The 18,082-nt window shown below is 36.8% G+C and overlaps 1 protein-coding gene across 1 annotated transcript in view; it reads left to right on the plus strand.

The window, feature by feature from the left end:
- The first annotated feature begins 1,354 nt into the window (after positions 1 to 1,354).
- RCAN1 (regulator of calcineurin 1) overlaps positions 1,355 to 18,082 on the plus strand; it is a 271,137-nt gene continuing 254,409 nt past the window's right edge. Inside the window, 1 exon segment of the mRNA XM_053705951.1 lies at positions 1,355 to 1,781. Within this exon segment, the coding sequence (XP_053561926.1) occupies positions 1,599 to 1,781 (183 nt within the window). The 5' untranslated portion in view covers positions 1,355 to 1,598.

An 18,082-nucleotide genomic window follows, 5' to 3' on the forward strand; every position in this document is an offset into this window, starting at 1 on the left:
GCTGCTCCCTGGCCTACCTAGGTATGCTTCCAACAAAGGATACTATGAAAACAAAGCAAAATAGATGATAAAAAGTACATTGTAAAGTGGCTTAAAATTGCATTTCTATCTGAATCATAAAAGTTTAATTTTGACTTTACTGTCCCTTTAATCCCATTGTTACCCTGAAATTCTATGTACACAGAATCAACCCCTTACTAAGTTTCAAGAAGCTCAATGATTAGAAGATTATTTGTAGTGGATCTGCACAAGGACCTAAGTGTGAAGAGAGAGGGAGTGCTGCAGAATCTGTTGGCGCTCTATGAATAACTGATAATATTAAGCAGTAAGAATGAAAGCAAAACCTAGAATGTCAGTGTTTTAGTTCAAATAAAATTATTTAAATTGTTATTACTAAGGTAAATTTCTGATATAACTGGAACAATAATCTGAAAAGATGAAATCTTTATGTAGAAAACCACGATTTAAATCGAATCCTACCGACTAGTGATTTAAATTGCAATCCGTTTGATTTAAATCTTTATATACACAATATTATTGTTATGATTCATACAATGTATTGGATATATGTGTGTTTTAAATGTTTAAAACATTTTCTAATTTTAGACTACAAATGATAAAAGTCATCTTTTTATTTACACCTAGATGTGAATTTCCCTTTAACATTAGTATTCGGTAAACTTCAAACAACTTAAAGGGACATAAAACCCAAAATTCTTAGATAGAACATATATTTATAAACAAGTTTCCAATTTACTTCTATTATGAAATGCGCCTCATTCTCTTGGTATCCTTTGTTGAAGGAACAACAATGCACTGCTAGGAGTTAACTGAACACATCAAGTGAGCAAATGACAAGAAGAATATATGTTCAGCCACCAATAAGCAGCCAGCTTCCATTAATGCATTGCTGCTCCTGAGCTTATTTAGGTATGCTTTACTTCCCACAAAGGATAAGAAGAGAACTAAGCAAATTAGATAATAGAAGTAAATTGGAAAGAAATCTTGAAAGAAAAACATTGGGAGTTATGTCCCTAATTATTTCAAGACTATACCCGAGGAATATAGTTTTATTTTTGCTACAATACAAGTATTTACACAAGATTATTCATGGCACACACACACACATATATATATATATATATATATATATATATATATATATATATATATATATATATATATATATATATATATATATATATATATAATATATTATATTATAATAAGACAAAATATAAGCAGTATTTTCGGCTACGACCCAATTCCACCAGCAGATGTCACTGCCACTCCAGACAAGAGCCCTGCTGTCAGTGGTCGCTGACGTCATTGCTGTATAAGTTGCTACATGTATTAGTGGCTGGGCCGGTGACATAGGTGCTGCAACCGTACGACCCCCCCTATACAGCCGGTTGATGTGATATTGTAAGGATTGTTAGATGACAACCTGCAATTAAATAGATACAGAATGGCAGCTCCAGACGCTCCAGGATTACTTGCTAGATAAGGCGCTGTCCCTTTACTGCAGAACGCAGCTGGTGGCCGTGTGACCCACTGACCTGTATTTTATTCTGTCCCCTCCTGCTTTCCTGCACATTATGGATCAGGCTGTCAGAGGGTTCGCAGAGCCTTTGGGACCAGAGGTACAGAGAGGACCACAGGCTGCAAACGATTGGGATTTCCTGGATATCGATATGGAGGATATCGATTTGCGAGAAATGCCCACGGCAATGATCGGGTGCAATCTGGACGGCAGCTTGTTCTATGATGGCCTTTACAGGGTGAGTGTTTATGTGCGTGGGGCCTGTGCGTAGGATTTTGCGGGGAAAGTCACTCTGATATAACGCAGTAATGCAATCCCCTTGGCTGCCAGATGAATGCAACAAATTGCTACTTTTTAACAGCCCTTCTTGTCAGTGATTGGATTAAAAGACAGCCATTAGGTTACTTAGCATAATTATTTTTTTTCAGGCAGCCAAGGGGTTAAATCATACTATGACAGGGTGGTAATCAAGGAGTTATATGATTAACTTATGTCAGCGAAGGGGTTAAGTGACACTACAATCCTATTTGGTAAGCAGGAGACTTAATAACAGTAGACAGTAGTTTAAGCGATAATCTAATCAGCATTGTCACCCAAAGAGATAAATTACCAACAGTCTCAATGTAAAAAAAATGTCATCACTCCCATAAGTAACACTTACTACCTATGGATGCTTACTAATACTAAAGGACTTATGGAGGTTTTGTAACAGCTTTAAAGCATATATAATGTTACAGTAGTCTTAATTTATATAAAATTTATATATACAGTATGTGTGTATATATATATATATATATATATATATATATATATATATATATATATATATATTTATATTCTTACCAGCTAACCAGTAAGCAATTAGTTTGGCTATATTTCTGTGCTCTCGTTTGATATAAAACAAAAATGATCTATACAGACCAAGTCTGTCATTGTCAGAGTTACATTCAATGTTTGTAGTATATGTGTGTGAATATATGATCTTGTGTACATTTTTCGTTTGGAACGTGAATGCAATGCTCACTGTGAATATAATTTCTTGAAGTTTGTATGGTGAAACCCTGCAGAGGATTTAGCAAATGACAATGGGTTGGTTATGTATGTGGGACCCTGCAGATTAGGTGCTACCTGGGTATGGGATGATGGACCTTGTATATAAGGCAGCAAGCACATGTTGGGTCACTGCAATTGGAGAATAGCAGTGATGAGTTAGTAACTTCATACAGAAAAAGCAGCACGTGGGGATGAATTCTGCTATGTCTCTGCAGAAGTGATATAACAAGAATGGCTTAGTGAGTCCATGCAGAGGAATTAGCAACTGCAGAGGGCTGCTAGGTCCCAGCAGAAGGGGAATAACAAGGATGGGTTAGTTAGTCCATACAAAAAAACGCAGCAGCAGAGGATAGTTGTTGTGTCCCTGCAGAAGTGCTAGGACATGAGACAGGTTAGTGACTCTTTGAAGTGTGTGCAGAACTGATGGTAATAGGTTAATGCAGGGGTCGACAAATCTGTTTAAAACTTAAGAGCCAGTAAGAATATTTCAGAGCCAGACAGTGGTAATATTAGTATATAGATACATGGAGAGAATAACCAAAAAGGTTAGGAGCAGGGGTAAAATTCTAGGAGCCAGTGGCTCCCTGGCTTCTGGATTTGTCGAGCTCTGGGTTAATGGGTCATTGCTGAAGCACATAAAACTGTCTGTGGGTCTCTAGACAAATGTCTAAGCAGGCTGGCTAAATTCATAGTATGTACTTTATGTGTGAGGGGGTCTGGAGAAATAATAAGTGAGTAAGTCAAAACCTCTGGGGCTGAAGGTAAAAAATATAGGATGAACAATGGAAATTATGGAAAACACTGTACATGTTGTTGATGTGAATATATTACAATAAAAGATAATGAATAAATAAAAAATATATTCACACATGTTAAAAATAAAGCTTGACATTAAATTTGCATTATACTAAAAAATATACAGTACTGTGCAAAAGTCTTAGGCTACTGTTAGATTTGTTGTTTTAGCAAAGTTTTAATGACCATTGTAGTGGTAATCTAATTACCACCACAACCATCCATATTTATTTTTCAGTCTCTTTATTAAGATACAAACATAAAATACAGGAAATATGTACACAAAATATATTTGTTTTCAGAACAAAATGGAATCTTCAGGCAAAAGTCAGTATTGTGACCTCTCTTGGCACTATGCACATCTTGAACTCTTTCGGGGAGACTGTCCTGAAGTTTTCTGAAGTAATCTTCTGGTATTATATACCAGGATTCTTTCAGCACTTCCCAGAGTTCTTGTTTAGATTTAGGTTGTCTTTTATTTATTTCTCTGTCCAGGTGATCCCATAATGCCTCTATAATATTCAGGCCTGGACTCTGTGGAGGCCAGTCCATTACTGTCAGTGTTTTATCAGCTGTTTTTCTCTCCAAATATGATTTCAACACATTAGCAGTGTGTGTAAGATCATTATCATGCTGAAAAATAAAACCATTCCCAATCAATCGCTTTCTAGAAGGAATTGCATGATGAATTAAAACCTGCCTGTACTTTTGAGCATTCATGATCTTATCAATTCGGACAATATCACCAGCAACACTGGCAGAAATGCAGCCCCAAACCAGGACAGACCCTCCACCATGTTTCACTGAAGGCCGCAAGCACTCATTCTTCCATCTCTCTCCAACTCTTTTGTCAATGATTGGATCAAAAAATTATAAACTTGGATTTGTCACTCCATAATACTCTTTTCCACTGATCTTCATTCCAATCTTTGTGAGCTTTAGCATATCTTAGCATTTTCACCCTGTTTCAATTGCAAAAAAGTGGTTTCTTGGCTGCTACCTTTCCACAAAGATCATTCCTGATCAAGCTTCTTCAGATTGTAGAATGGTCAACTTGGCATCCCGATGAAGCTGCCAGATGCTGAGCTAGGTCCGTGCTGGACTTCTTCCGGTCTCTCAAAGAAGAAACTCAGAGAAATTTCTCATCAGATTTTGAAAGTTTTCTTGGCCTTTCAGTCTTTTTTTTTGTCCTGAACTCTTCTGATTCTTCAAATTTCTTTATAACAGCTTGAATACCACATTTTGAGTATTCAGTTTGTTTGCTGATTTTCCTTTGAGAGTGGCATTGCTGATGCAAAAGTATGGTTTTATGTCTGTCAAATTCTATGATCTTTGGCATTTTGAATGGAATGATGTGATTGAAAGTTGGTCTCATTAGCAAGCTTCCAATGAATTAAACTCATACCACATGTGTATGTAATGCTCAAGCATGTCTTGCACAAACCTGGTATAATAAACCTTTTTCACAGCAGTCATTTTGACATGAAATAGTAGGCCAAATACAGGCGTTTGCAATGACATTAATTAGGGTTCCATTCCATTTAGGTTTACAAGAGCCAGGTTCCTGCTATTGATCAAGTGTAAGGGGAGGTCACACTAAATACTTGCCACTTTAGCTTATAGAAGCTGTTTTTTTTTTATTATTATTTTTCTGTTTGTTAATACTTATTTTCAGGAAGTATTCTAAGACAGAGACTGAGAAATAATTATATATGGTCATTATACCATTGCTAAAACAACAATTCTAATGGTGGCCTAAGACCTTTGCACAGTACTGTTTATATTTATATATAGGATGGAACTGCAGGGAAAACCAAAATAAAAGATATTTTACAATTGCATTGGCATTCGATTCAATACATAGAGATCATTTGCATGAGGCATTAATACAATTTGGGTTTCAGGTTTTTTTCTCTTCTTTTATACACTTATTGTATGACACTTATAGTTAATGGTTTAACTTCACCTTTCTCCCCACTATTTAAAGGGACAAGACAAGGTTGTCCCCTCTCTTCTCTTCTTTATAATTTAAGTATGGAACTCTTAGCTATCATGATGAGATCTAACATTAAAGGTGTCAAGCTGGGTACAAAAGTTCAGATTGCATTATATGCAGATGATTTATTCATTTTCATTATTAATTTAAAAGAAAATATCCCAAAGTTACTGAATATCTTTGAGAATTACCAGTAGTTTTTCAGGGTATCTGATTAATATGTCCAAATCAGAAATTTTATGGATTTATAATACTTGAAATTCTCCTCCTTAACCTACCATTTATGGAACCCTAGATTTATATTATATATTTAGGGATTAATATTAGTTTGTGTCCAGAGAAATGGTATGATTTAAATTACAAAGAGGTGCTTCTGAAAATACAGCAGGATCTGAAGAATTGGAAATGTTTTTAAATTTCCATTGACGTTGTATGGTAAAATAAATATTATTAAAATTATATTATTTCCTAAAGTGCTTTATGTTATGCAAAATGTGCCTATTTTGGTTAAAGCAAAACATATACAATTAATTAGAGAATTTCTCTGGGGAAAGAACAAATCTAAGCTTTCAAAATATAGATTATCTCAACAGAGCAAATATGCAGGGTTTGGTCTCCCTTGTGTGCGTAAATATAATTGGATCTGTTTAGCTAAATTAATCCCGGACTGGTTCCTAGGAAGGGGCTATTACTCTTTAATAGAAGCTGAGTCTAGTATAGTGAAACCCATGTCATTGAAAGCAGTTACTGATCTAGAAGCCCAAAAATTCCCTCCGTTGTTAAAGACAATGATTACCTTTAGGAATCCAATCATTGCTTGGCAAAAAATGTGTAGGTTTTTAAACATTAATCCTTATTATTTAGTATATTTAACTATTGCTGGTAACTCAGAATTGTTTGAAAGGTCAAATTTCAGAAAGGAAAATAAAGGGCTTGGAATGTATTATTCAGTTAATAGAGGGAATGCAAGGAATTTTTAAAACATTTGCAATGTTAAAACAATAATTTGGTTAGGGACTGTGCTAAAGCGCTAGATAGATACCTGTACAAAGCCACAATAAGGGGTATTTCTCCTCTAGACTACCCTAAAATAGTAAACCGAATTGTAGAAACCTAATATGTCCTAGGACACAGAAGGAAACGAATATCGTGGCGTTGCTTGCAGCTTAATATACTCTTAGTATCAGGCTGATTGATATAGTTCAAAGTAGGTGATAATTATTTACTAGTATATAGAGACGCAGTGTCTAAACATACAGATATATATCTGCTATATTAATAATAGGAAACGGTTTCCTTTAGTATCAGTAAATCAGAGTCGGGATAATATTACTGTGAACTTACTGCGGGAAGTATAAGGGTAATAATAAACAATCTGAATGTAAACAATCTAATGGTGATAATAGCGGTGGCTCCTTATTTGACTATACAAACAACTATATAAATAATATAAACGAAAAACCCTAGTATCAATTTCTGGAGTAGGTGTAGTTTCAAACAAGATAATATTACTGAATTTATTCAATACTTCAATTGGGGGATGCGTAAAACATAAAAAATATATTAAAGAGCATAAAAAACCATTCAATTACAATCAATTGCATAAACATATGCGCATATTGCAAACATTAAAATCTCACATCACAAAGGATATGAAAATTAGAACGTTAAAAGTCCCATCAAGTCTTATAGCTTCAAGATGTATAAGCAGATCCAAATGAATCCTGCAATAAGACAAAAGCGACAAGGATTCCTTGACAAAGTATGGCAAAGTTTCAAACTTAAGGTGCTTTTAGCTACTTACACCGTAAGTTGATATCAGTTGGTTCGTTCTGAGGGATTATTCTGCCCTTTAGATCTGTTCCTTGTATCCTCCGTCCTCCGTTCGCGGGTTGTGATTTCACTGATTATGCCGCTTGTGTAGTGGATTGTATTAGATTGCGGTCAAACTACGGATCCCACTCAGGGTCAAAAAAAGCAGAGTAATGTGTTTCGACTGCAAGCCGTTCTCAAACTATGCTTACCAGTGTATCTGCAGCTGTCTTATACCCTCTGATTAAAGGGACGTGGTACAGATTTCCTTAAATTAATAAGCCTTTAAAACATTACTTACTATTCGTATGTTTCTTGATGCATTAGAATGATAATGAAATTTTTGCTAAGTTTACATTTTCAAATACATTGCTAATAGATATGAGTTGCTTACATACAGCTGCAGATATTCCGTTTACACTTGGCTGATGTTCCTAGATGTCTAGACACAATATATTTGTTTATACCTATATTCAAAGCTAATTATATGTAGAGATGCTTAGTTTTCCTTACAAGAGTAAATCTAGACAATTCCTCAAGCTGTTAGTGAAAACTTAATATTTTCTAATTCTATAAACTTAAAATTTTCTAGTTAATTTTATAAACACAGTTGTAGACTAGAAATACTATTTTGAATTTGAATCTGACATTCGAATTAGAATGTAGCATTCAAATTTGAATATTATATTTATATTTATTAAACACAGTTGTGGACTAGAAATACTATTTCGAATTTGAATGTTACATTCGAATTTGAATGTAGCATTTGAATTAGAATATTACATTTATTAAAGGGACACGGAACCCAAATGTTTTCTTTCTTGATTCAGATAGAGCATGACATTTTAAGCAACTTTCTAATTTACTCCTATTTTCAAATTGTCTTCGTTCTCTTGGTATCTTTATTTGAAATGCAACAATATAAGTTTAGATGCCGGCCCATTTTTGGTGAACAACCTGGGTTGTCCTTGCTGATTGGTGGATAAATTCATCAACCAATAAAAAAGTGCTGTCCAGAGTCATGAACTAAAAAAAAAAAAGCTTAGATGCCTTGTTTTTCAAATAAAGATAGCAAGAGAACGAATAAAAATTGATAGTAGGACTAAATTAGAAAGTTGCTTAAAATTGTATGCTCTATCTGAATCACGAAAGAAAAAAAATTGGGTTCAGTGTCACTTTAAACCCCTTAACGACTGAGGACGTGCAGGGTACGTCCTCAGAAAAAAGGCAGTTAATGCCTGAGAACGTACCCTGCACGTCCTCAGTGTGGAAAGCAGCTGGAAGCGATCCTGCTCGCTTCCAACTGCTTTCCGGTTATTGCAGTGATGCCTCGATATGGAGGCATCCTGCAATAACCTTTTTAAGTAATCCGGTGCAGAGAGAGCCACTCTGTGGCCCTCTCTGCACCGGAGATCGGTGGCTACCTGCGTTGGTGGGTGGGAGCCGGACCGGGAGGCGGGTGGCGGCCATCGATGGCCCTGTTGATGTGAAGGGGGGGCGGGATCGTGGGCGGGGGTGGCTGGGGGCGCGCACGGGCGCGCGCGCTGTGCACGGGAGGGTGGGGGGCGGGCGCGTGCACGGGAGGGAGCGGGTGGGAACCGCTACACTGCAGAAAATATTGAAATAAAAAAGATAAAAATATAGTAAATTAAAATAATCAGCAAGGTGGTGGGGGTTTGTCTGTGGGGGGTGGGGAGGGGGGCGGAAGCTACACTACAGAAAAAAAAAAACAAAGAAAAAAAAAGCACTTTTTATTGTAAACTGGGTACTGGCAGACAGCTGCCAGTACCCAAGATGGCCCCCAATAAGGCAGAGGGGAGGGTTAGAGAGCGGTTTTGGGGGGGATCAGGGAGGTTGGGGGCTAAGGGGGGGATCCTACACAGTAGCATATGTAAATATGCTTAAAAAAAATTCATTTTTTTTTTAAAACCCTTTTATTTTTGTACTGGCAGACTTTCTGCCAGTACTTAAGATGGCGGGGACAATTGTGGGGGAGGGAAGGGAGCTGTTTGGGAGGGATCAGGGGGTGGGATGTGTCAGATGGGAGGCTGATCTCTACACTAAAGCTAAAATTAACCCTGCAAGCTCACTACAAACTCCCTAATTAACCCTTTCACTGCTAGCCATAATACACGTGTGAGGCGCAACAGGATTTAGTGGCCTTCTAATTACCAGAAAGCAACGCCAAAGTCATATATGTCTGCTATTTTTGAACAAAGGGGATCCCAGACAAGCATTTACAACCATTTGTGCCATAATTGCACAAGCTGTTTGTAAATGATTTCAGTGAGAAACCTAAAATTGTGAAAAATTTTACGTTTTTTTTAATTTGATCGCATTTGGCGGTGAAATGGTGGCATGAAATATACCAAAATGTGCCTAGATCAATACTTGGGGTTGTCTACTACACTACACTAAAGCTAAAATTAACCCTACAAGCTCCCTAAAAGCTCCCTAATTAACCCTTTAACTGCTGGGCATGATACACTTGTGGTGCGCAGTGGCATTTAGCGGCCTTCTAATTACCAAAAAGCAACGCCAAAGCCATATATGTGTGCTATTTCTGAACAAAGGGGATCCCAGAGAAGAATTTACAACCATTTATGCCATAATTGCACAAGTTGTTTGTAAATAATTTCAGTGAGAAACCTAAAGTTTGTGAAAAAATTTGTGAAAAAGTGAACAATTTTTTGTATTTGATCGCATTTGGCGGTGAAATGGTGGTATGAAATATACCAAAATTGGCCTAGATCAATACTTTGGGATGTCTACTAAAAAAAAATATATAAATGTCAAGGGATATTCAGGTATTCCTGAAAGATATCAGTGTTCTAATGTAACTAGCGCTAATTTTGGAAAAAAATGGTTTGGAAATAGCAAAGTGCTACTTGTATTTATGGCCCTATAACTTGCAAAAAAAGCAAAGAACATGTAAACATTGGGTATTTCTAAACTCAGGACAAAATTTAGAAACTATTTAGCATGGGTGTTTTTTGGTGGTTTTAGATATGTAACAGATTTTGGGGGTCAAAGTTAGAAAAAGTGTGTTTTTTTCCATTTTTCCTCATATTTTATCATTTTTTTTATAGTAAATTATAAGATATGATGAAAATAATGGTATCTTTAGAAAGTCCATTTAATGGCGAGAAAAACGGTATATAATATGTGTGGGTACAGTAAATGAGTAAGAAGAAAATTACAGCTAAACACAAACACCGCAAAAATGTAAAAATAGCCTTGGTCCCAAACGGACAGAAAATGGAAAAGTGCTCTGGTCACTAAGGGGTTAAACAGTTGTAGACTAGAAATACTATTTCGAATTTGAATGTTACATTCGAATTTTAATGTAGCATTTGAATTTGAATATTACATTTATTAAACACAGTTGTAGACTAGAAATACTATTTCGAATTTGAATGTGACATTCGAATTAGAATGTAGCATTCAAATTCGAATATTACATTTATTAAACACAGTCGTAGACTAGAAATACTATTTCAAATTCGAATGTCACATTCAAATTCGAATATTACATTTCGAAATTGAATGAATACATAGCTAAACATTCTATCATTTGAACGAATATTTTCAAATCTTATTGAAAAATTCGAAAACAAAAATTTGAAGTTAGAATGTTATAAACATTCGAAATTCGATTTGAACGAATGTATCAAAATTCGTTTTTAAATTTCAAATTTTTAGAAACATTCTCCCATCTCTACCTGCAGTATCCTGATGTGAATCTATAGCTAAATTAAAATTAATAATTATCTTTACTATTTTTAAACAGTGGTTTACTCTCGTCTTCCTTTTTTCTTAGAATTCATTAGATGTAAGTCTATGAAATAACAGTGTATAAGTTGTTCATTAAACATGAGTATGCATCTGCTTTATGCCCTGTTTAGTCTTTATAATGGTATGACCCAGTTTTCCTGCTCTTCTACTTCATTTCAGTTTAAGGTCTATTTTAATAACATGACTATTCCAATTAGTTGCGCCACAGAAAGATTAGTCTAAATCACAGGTTTTCAAACCTGTCCCTCCCTAACAGGCCAGATTTTGAGGATATCTGAACTTGAACACAGGGGAAATAATCAGCTGATTAGTAATCATGGTTATTTTACCTGCTCTCATTAAAGGTAATCTGGAAAATCTGGCCTGTTGGGGAGTCCTGAGGACAGGTTTTAAAACCAGTGAGTTAAATGATTCAGTTTGTCTGAATGTCAGGTTGTTTTGGGGTAACAGTAGAATTATGAGCCGTAGGCTTTGAAAATGTATGTGTGAAATGCATCATGTGCTTTTTTCACCCTGGGACGATGTTTGATAAGGGGGTGGTTTTAGAGGATCAAATTCATATTAATTTATTAAACCGTATTTGGACCACATTACACCTTTGCAGTTTATTTAAAAAATGTAAATTCTAGAGTGACTGTATAGAAAGTGACAATGATGTACTTTGAAAGCAATGATAGGTCTTTTTGTTTAACTATCAGTGGCCTCTATTCCCTTTCATCAGATTTGTGTGGCTTTTTACAAGGTTATCAAATTCAGAGTCATTCAGATTTATTGAAAAACTACGAGATTTCACACTCACTTTTCAAAACATATCCACAGCACAATAACACTCCCTATACCTTGCATGGGACGTTTGAGAGCAGGATTCATGTGCAGAGTTTTAGTAAAATTGTGCTTTGTCCAACTCTCCCTAGAGAGGCCAAAAATTAAAAATGCATGTTGCCGTTACCAGCTATTTTATTTGCAGGTCACACATTTTGCTTTTGGCCTTCTATGGAGCAATGGGCAAGCACAATATCACAAACATAGCAAAAGGTGTTTAATATCCTTTTAATTATGTGTTTAACCCCTTTGCATATATTAACATTAAAGTAAAAATTAAATGTTCATGATACAGATAGAGCATACAATTATAAACAACTTTCCAATTCACATCTATTATTGAATTTGTGACTCTTGGTATCTTGCTGACGAACAAGACTGAACTGTCCTACCAGGACACCAGGAGATGCCCGGGTGGGCCACAGCAGCTGGGGCTGGCCAGCTACAATTTAAATAGATGGTGCTGCCAGTGAGGAAATGCAGCTGTATCATTTATTTTCCACTGAGCTTTACACATTGAGGTCACAAAGTATTTCCTTGTAATTTGTATTACCCAGCCCATGTACCCTTTTAGTAGCCCTCCTTCGAATGGTTTCTAGTGTCTAGTCAATTCACAACTTTTTGAGTGTCTTCTCCAGATCACACTGTAAAAGGTAGTCATGGATGAAATTGGGTTGTAGGGTGCGCACTGCACATATAACAGTCTGGCTTTTTTTTTTATTACAAACATATCATTTAACTTAAAAAAATATATTGTTGGAAGGAGTATGCCAGTAATCACCCTTTTAAAAAAATTGGGTGTTAACATTCTCTGAACTCAACAGAAAATATGGTTGGTCTTCAGATTTTTCCAGGGCTGCATTTTATTCCCGGTCTGGCCCCGTTGAGTAAACCTAGGTTTGTTGATAAGAACTTTGGAGCATGGATGTGTTTTTAGCATTCTATGGCAGCAGTGTTTGCAACTATGTATAATATTGTGATATACATTCTTGCAAACACTGCTGCCAGATGGCTAAAGACAGGATGTGGTCAAGTTGCCCCCCCCCCCTACAATTGGCACAAATTAAAAAATCCACTGTGTTACGTTTGTGCTGTTTTGTGCCACAAAAAATAAGATTTGTGCTGCTTTTATTTTTAAGATAATTTCAATTGTTTTCTGAGTTATTACAGATTATATAAAGGTCACCCAGCCCCCCTACAACAGCCAAAACACATGAAACGGGCTGGTTGGTTATTGCTACATTTGTGCCGGTTTGTGCGGTTACATTTGTTATTTGTGCTGCTTTGTTTTTTTTAGTTATAACAGTTTTTTTTTTTTCAGTGAAAATTATGTAACCCGCCTTCCAATTCGCCTTAGTTGTGTAAAGTTGGCACTCCATCGGCTAGATTACGAGTTTTGCGTTATAGTGAAAAAGCAGCATTATCAGGTTATAACGCTGCTTTTTCACTACCGCTGCTATTACGAGTCTTGCAGGTTTAGGGGCACCGCACATCAACTTACGCAAATTGCGTAAAGTCTTTTTTCAATGGGACTTCCATAGCGCTGATATTACAAGCTTTTCCTGGGAGGCCAAAAAGTGAGCGGTACACCCTATCCCGTCAAGATTCGTAATGCATTCTAAAGTCAGTAGTTATGAGTTTTACACTACAAAGCTGTAGCATAAAACTCATAACTAAAGTGCTAAAAAGTACACTAACACCCATAAACTACCTATTAACCCCTAAACCGAGGCTCTCCCACATTGCAAACACTATAATAAAATAATTAACCCCTAATCTGCCGCTCCGGACATCTCCGCCACTATAATAAACATATTAACCACTAAACCGCCGTACTCCCGCATCGCAAACATTAGTTAAATCGTATTAACCCCTAATTTGCAGTCCCTAACATCGCCGCCACCTACCTACATTTATTAACCCCTAATCTGCCGCCTCTAACATCGCCGCCACTATACTAAAGTTATTAACCCCTAAACCCTAGTCTAACCCTATCACCTCCTAATTTAAATATAATGAAATTAAATCTAAATAAAAGCTACTATTAATAACTAAATAATTCCTATTTAAAGTGAAGGTAAACTTTGGTGAATGAAAGTCCATTTTTTAAAAATACTATTAAAAACAGGGCCACTTTCATTCATCTAAGTTTACAAATCAGCCGTTTTGATTAAAAACTTTCGGCTCTTCAAAACTGTAAGTGGATCTTCAGGGGTTAGTGTTAGGTTTTTTAAGGGTTTATTGGGTGGGTTTTAGTTTTAGATTAGGGTTTGGGCAGCAATAGAGCTAAATGCCATTTTAAGGGCAATGCCCATCCAAATGCCCTTTTCAGGGCAATGGGGAGCTTAGGTTTTTTTTAGTTGGGGTTTTATTTGGGGGGTTGGTTGTGTGGGTGGTGGGTTTTACTGTTGAGGGGTTGTTTGTATTTTTTTTTACAGGTAAAAGAGCTGATTTCTTTGAGGCAATTCCCCGCAAAAGACCCTTTTAAGGACTATTGGTAGTTTAGGCTAGGGTTTTTTTTATTTTGGGGGGGCTTTTTTATTTTGATAGGGCTATTAGATTAGGTGTAATTAGTTTAAATATCTTGTAATTTGTTTTTTATTTTGTGTAATTTAGTGTTTGTTTTTTTGTAATTTAGGTATTTGTATTTAATTTAGCTAGGTAGTTATTAAATAGTTAATAACTATTTAGTAACTATTCTACCTAGTTAAAATAAATACAAACTTGCCTGTAAAATAAAAATAAACCCTAAGCTAGATGCAATGTAACTATTAGTTATATTGTAGCTAGCTTAGGGTTTATTTTACAGGTAAGTATTTAGTTTTAAATAGGAATTATTTAATTATTAATAGTCGGTTTTATTTAGATTTATTTTAATTATATTTAAGTTAGGGGGTGTTAGGGTTAGACTTAGGTTTAGTGGTTAATAACTTTAGTATAGTGGTGGCGACGGGGGCGGCAGATTAGGGGTTAATAAATGAAGGTAGGTGGCGGCGATGTTAGGGATGGCAGATTAGGGGTTAATAATATTTAACTAGTGTTTGCGAAGCGGGAGTACGGCGGTTTAGGGTTTAATATGTTTATTATAGTGGTGGCGATGTCCGGAGTGGCAGATTAGGGGTTAATAAGTATAATGTAGGTGTCCGCGATGTCGGGGCGGCGGATTAGGGGTTAATAAGTGTAAGATTAGGGGTGTTTAGACTCGGGGTTTATGTTAGGGTGTTTGGTGTAAACATAAATTTAGTTTCCCCATAGGAATCAATGGGGCTGCGTTACTGAGCTTTACGCTGCTTTATTGCAGGTGTTAGACTTTTTCTCAGCCGGCTCTCCCCATTGATGTCTATGGGGAAATCGTGCACAAACACGTAAATCCAGCTCACCGCTGACTTAAGCAGCGCTGGTATTGGAGTGCGGTGTGGAGCACAGTTTTGCTCTAGGCTCACTTCTTGCCTTTTAACGCCGGGTTTCTGAAAACCTGTAATACCAGCGTTGTAGGTAAGTGAGTGGTGACAATAATGTGCAAGTTAGTAACGCACCCCTCTTACCGCAAAACTCGGAATCTGGCCACATGTTTTTAAAATAGGAATAAAAATATACCATTCATTTGTGCTGTGTAGTGCCAGTTTCGTTTTGGACATTTTAAGCATTATATATGATCAAACGCTGCCCACTTTGCACTCCACATTATTACATTTTAATAACAAACATACCATTCATTAGTGCTCTGTATATTTGTGCTAAAAAATTAACGTTTGTGCTTGTTTGACTTTTGATTTTACATTTTAAAAACAAATATACCATTTGTTTGTGCTCAGATTCTGCTGATTTGTGCTAAAAAAAAATAACGTTTGTGCCGCTTTGGTTTTGGAAATATTGAGCATTTTATTTGATCAAACACCGCCCACTTTACAATCCATGTTATTAAATTTCTCCTAACCAAGCCCCAAAGTTTTAAGAGTAGACTGTTGTCTACCTACTCCAGCTTGCTTCTATTTGTGAAGGGTCTTTTCATATGCAAGGGAGGGGGGAGTGGCTGCTCTTTTTGCTTTCCAGAACATTTCAGCAGGTGTCTCAACCTAACCTTTTTATCAGTGCTAAACTGGAAGCTTCTAAGTAAGTTTTTAGAGATTTTATACTGCATTTTTAGATCAGTATCTGTGCATATTATTCTTTATTGTAGTTTCTATTACATGCAGTTATATGAAAATTGGTGTATACTGTCCCTTTAATAACTTAAAAACAAAAAAAAACCTGAGATTTAAACGGCACAAATACGGCATTAACGTACTGTTTTGTGATCCTTTAATCATCATTAATATTTCAGTAACTATAATAGAAGATTGATTTATTTAAATGGCATACACAACCCTAGCAAAAAAGTCAGGTTTGGGCAAAATCTGAGTCAAAATGGGTGCTGGGTTCCCCTAAAAAAAAACCCTGTTATAACTAAAAAAACAAATCAGCACAAATAAAAGTTTTAATGGCACAAATACAGCACAAGCAAATGTTATATTTGTTTTTAAATTTTAATAATGTGGGGTGCAAAGTGGGTGAGGTTTGATCATATATAATGCACAATATTTCCAAAACCAAACTTGCACAAATATTTGTTTTTGCAGCTCAAATCAGCACAATAGCAGCACAAACAAATAGTATATTTCTTTTTAAAATGTAATAATGTGGGGTACAAAGTGGGCAGAGTTTAATTATTTATAGCAGGGCTCGACAAACCCAGGAGCCTGGGAGCCACTGGCTCCTAGAATTTTAACCCTGGCTCCTAACTGTTTTGGTGTTTTGGTTATTCTCTATATACAAATCCCACTGTCTGGCTCCTAAAATATGTCTGGCTTCTAAATATTCTTACTGGCTCCTAATTTTTAATTTTTAAACAGATTTGTCAAGCACTGATTTATAGTGCCCAATATCTCCAAAACCAAACCGGCACAAACATAGTTTTTTTGTGGCACAAAGCAGCACAAACGAATGGTATATTTGCTTTTAAATTTTAATATTTTAATAACATAGATTGCAAAGTAGGCAGGGTTTGATCAAATATAATGCTTAATATTTACAAAACCAAACAGTCACAAACGTTAATTTTTTGGCACAAACCAGCAGAAACGCTGCAAAAACAAACAGTATATTTGTTTTTAAAATGTAATAATGTGGCGGAGCTAGCTGCCATACTAAGCAGACGTACTGTGTGTGAGCTCCGTGCATTTTGAACTATAAAACCAGATTTTAGGTATTAAAACTACCCTTCTTTATGGGCATGTAACCTCTCCACAGTATTTTAGCAGTTTGGGGGTATGTCAGGCACCAAGCAAGGAGCTGGTAGAGAATTGGAAGCCCTGCAACAGGAGGCATGATATTCGGAGGCAGCGTGTACACTACAGCATCAAGAGCCTGAGCTATCCAGTGTACCTTTGGCCATAAACCATGGAGGAGCTGTGCTTTTATTTTCAAGCAAAGATGGATGAGCTTGAACAAAATCTGTGCTACAGGATTGACAGACTGGTCCTAATTTTGCAGCCCACGAGGGAACCGATTGCCTATTTCGCGCCAGAGATGGCGGCACATAGAAAGCCTGCTAACTTGGTGCAGAGCAAAGCCGAGGAGCCGGAGGTGGAGGATGGACCCACACAAAATGAGCTTAGCCTGCCTAAAGGGGCATTCCAGTTCAGCCCCACTCCGCATGATGAAGGGAATAAAAGCCCCTATCTCCCGCACACTAGCGGGAACAGGATCGTATGCCTCCAGGTTGACTCTAGGAATGAAGTTTGGCTGATGGCGCTTGGGAGTGCGGCCGACTCCCGTGCGCGTGAGGATATGATGCTGCGCACCCTGCAGCCTACAGAGGATGGTATGCTGTCTTGGCGTAGAGGCGAAGGTTAAGATACAGGGGCAAATTGGCAATGGGCCCCGCTCAGTTAGACTCAGTACCTGAGAGCTGGGCTCTGCTTGTGACTCACTGAAAACTTTTAGCGGTACAAGCCCGTAAGCCCATTTCTGTACTCTAACAGCCCCACTGATATTGAATTGTGTACCGGGGACAAAGTCCAACAAGCTCATTAGGCATCAGTTCAGAATGTGCCCATAACGTTGGTCTGCACCCCCACACTAAACATATAGACAGCCATACCTGTTAGAACTACAGCATCCCCTCTTTGTGCAGATCGTTGTGAGCAATTTTGATGGCCCCAGGGCCTGTAATATAATTTTGCAATGTGTTTCTGTGCATGCTACAAAGTACTATATTTTACCCT

Source organism: Bombina bombina, chromosome 3 (genome assembly GCF_027579735.1).
Source record: "Bombina bombina isolate aBomBom1 chromosome 3, aBomBom1.pri, whole genome shotgun sequence".
In the NCBI taxonomy this organism is placed as follows: Eukaryota; Metazoa; Chordata; class Amphibia; order Anura; family Bombinatoridae; genus Bombina; species Bombina bombina.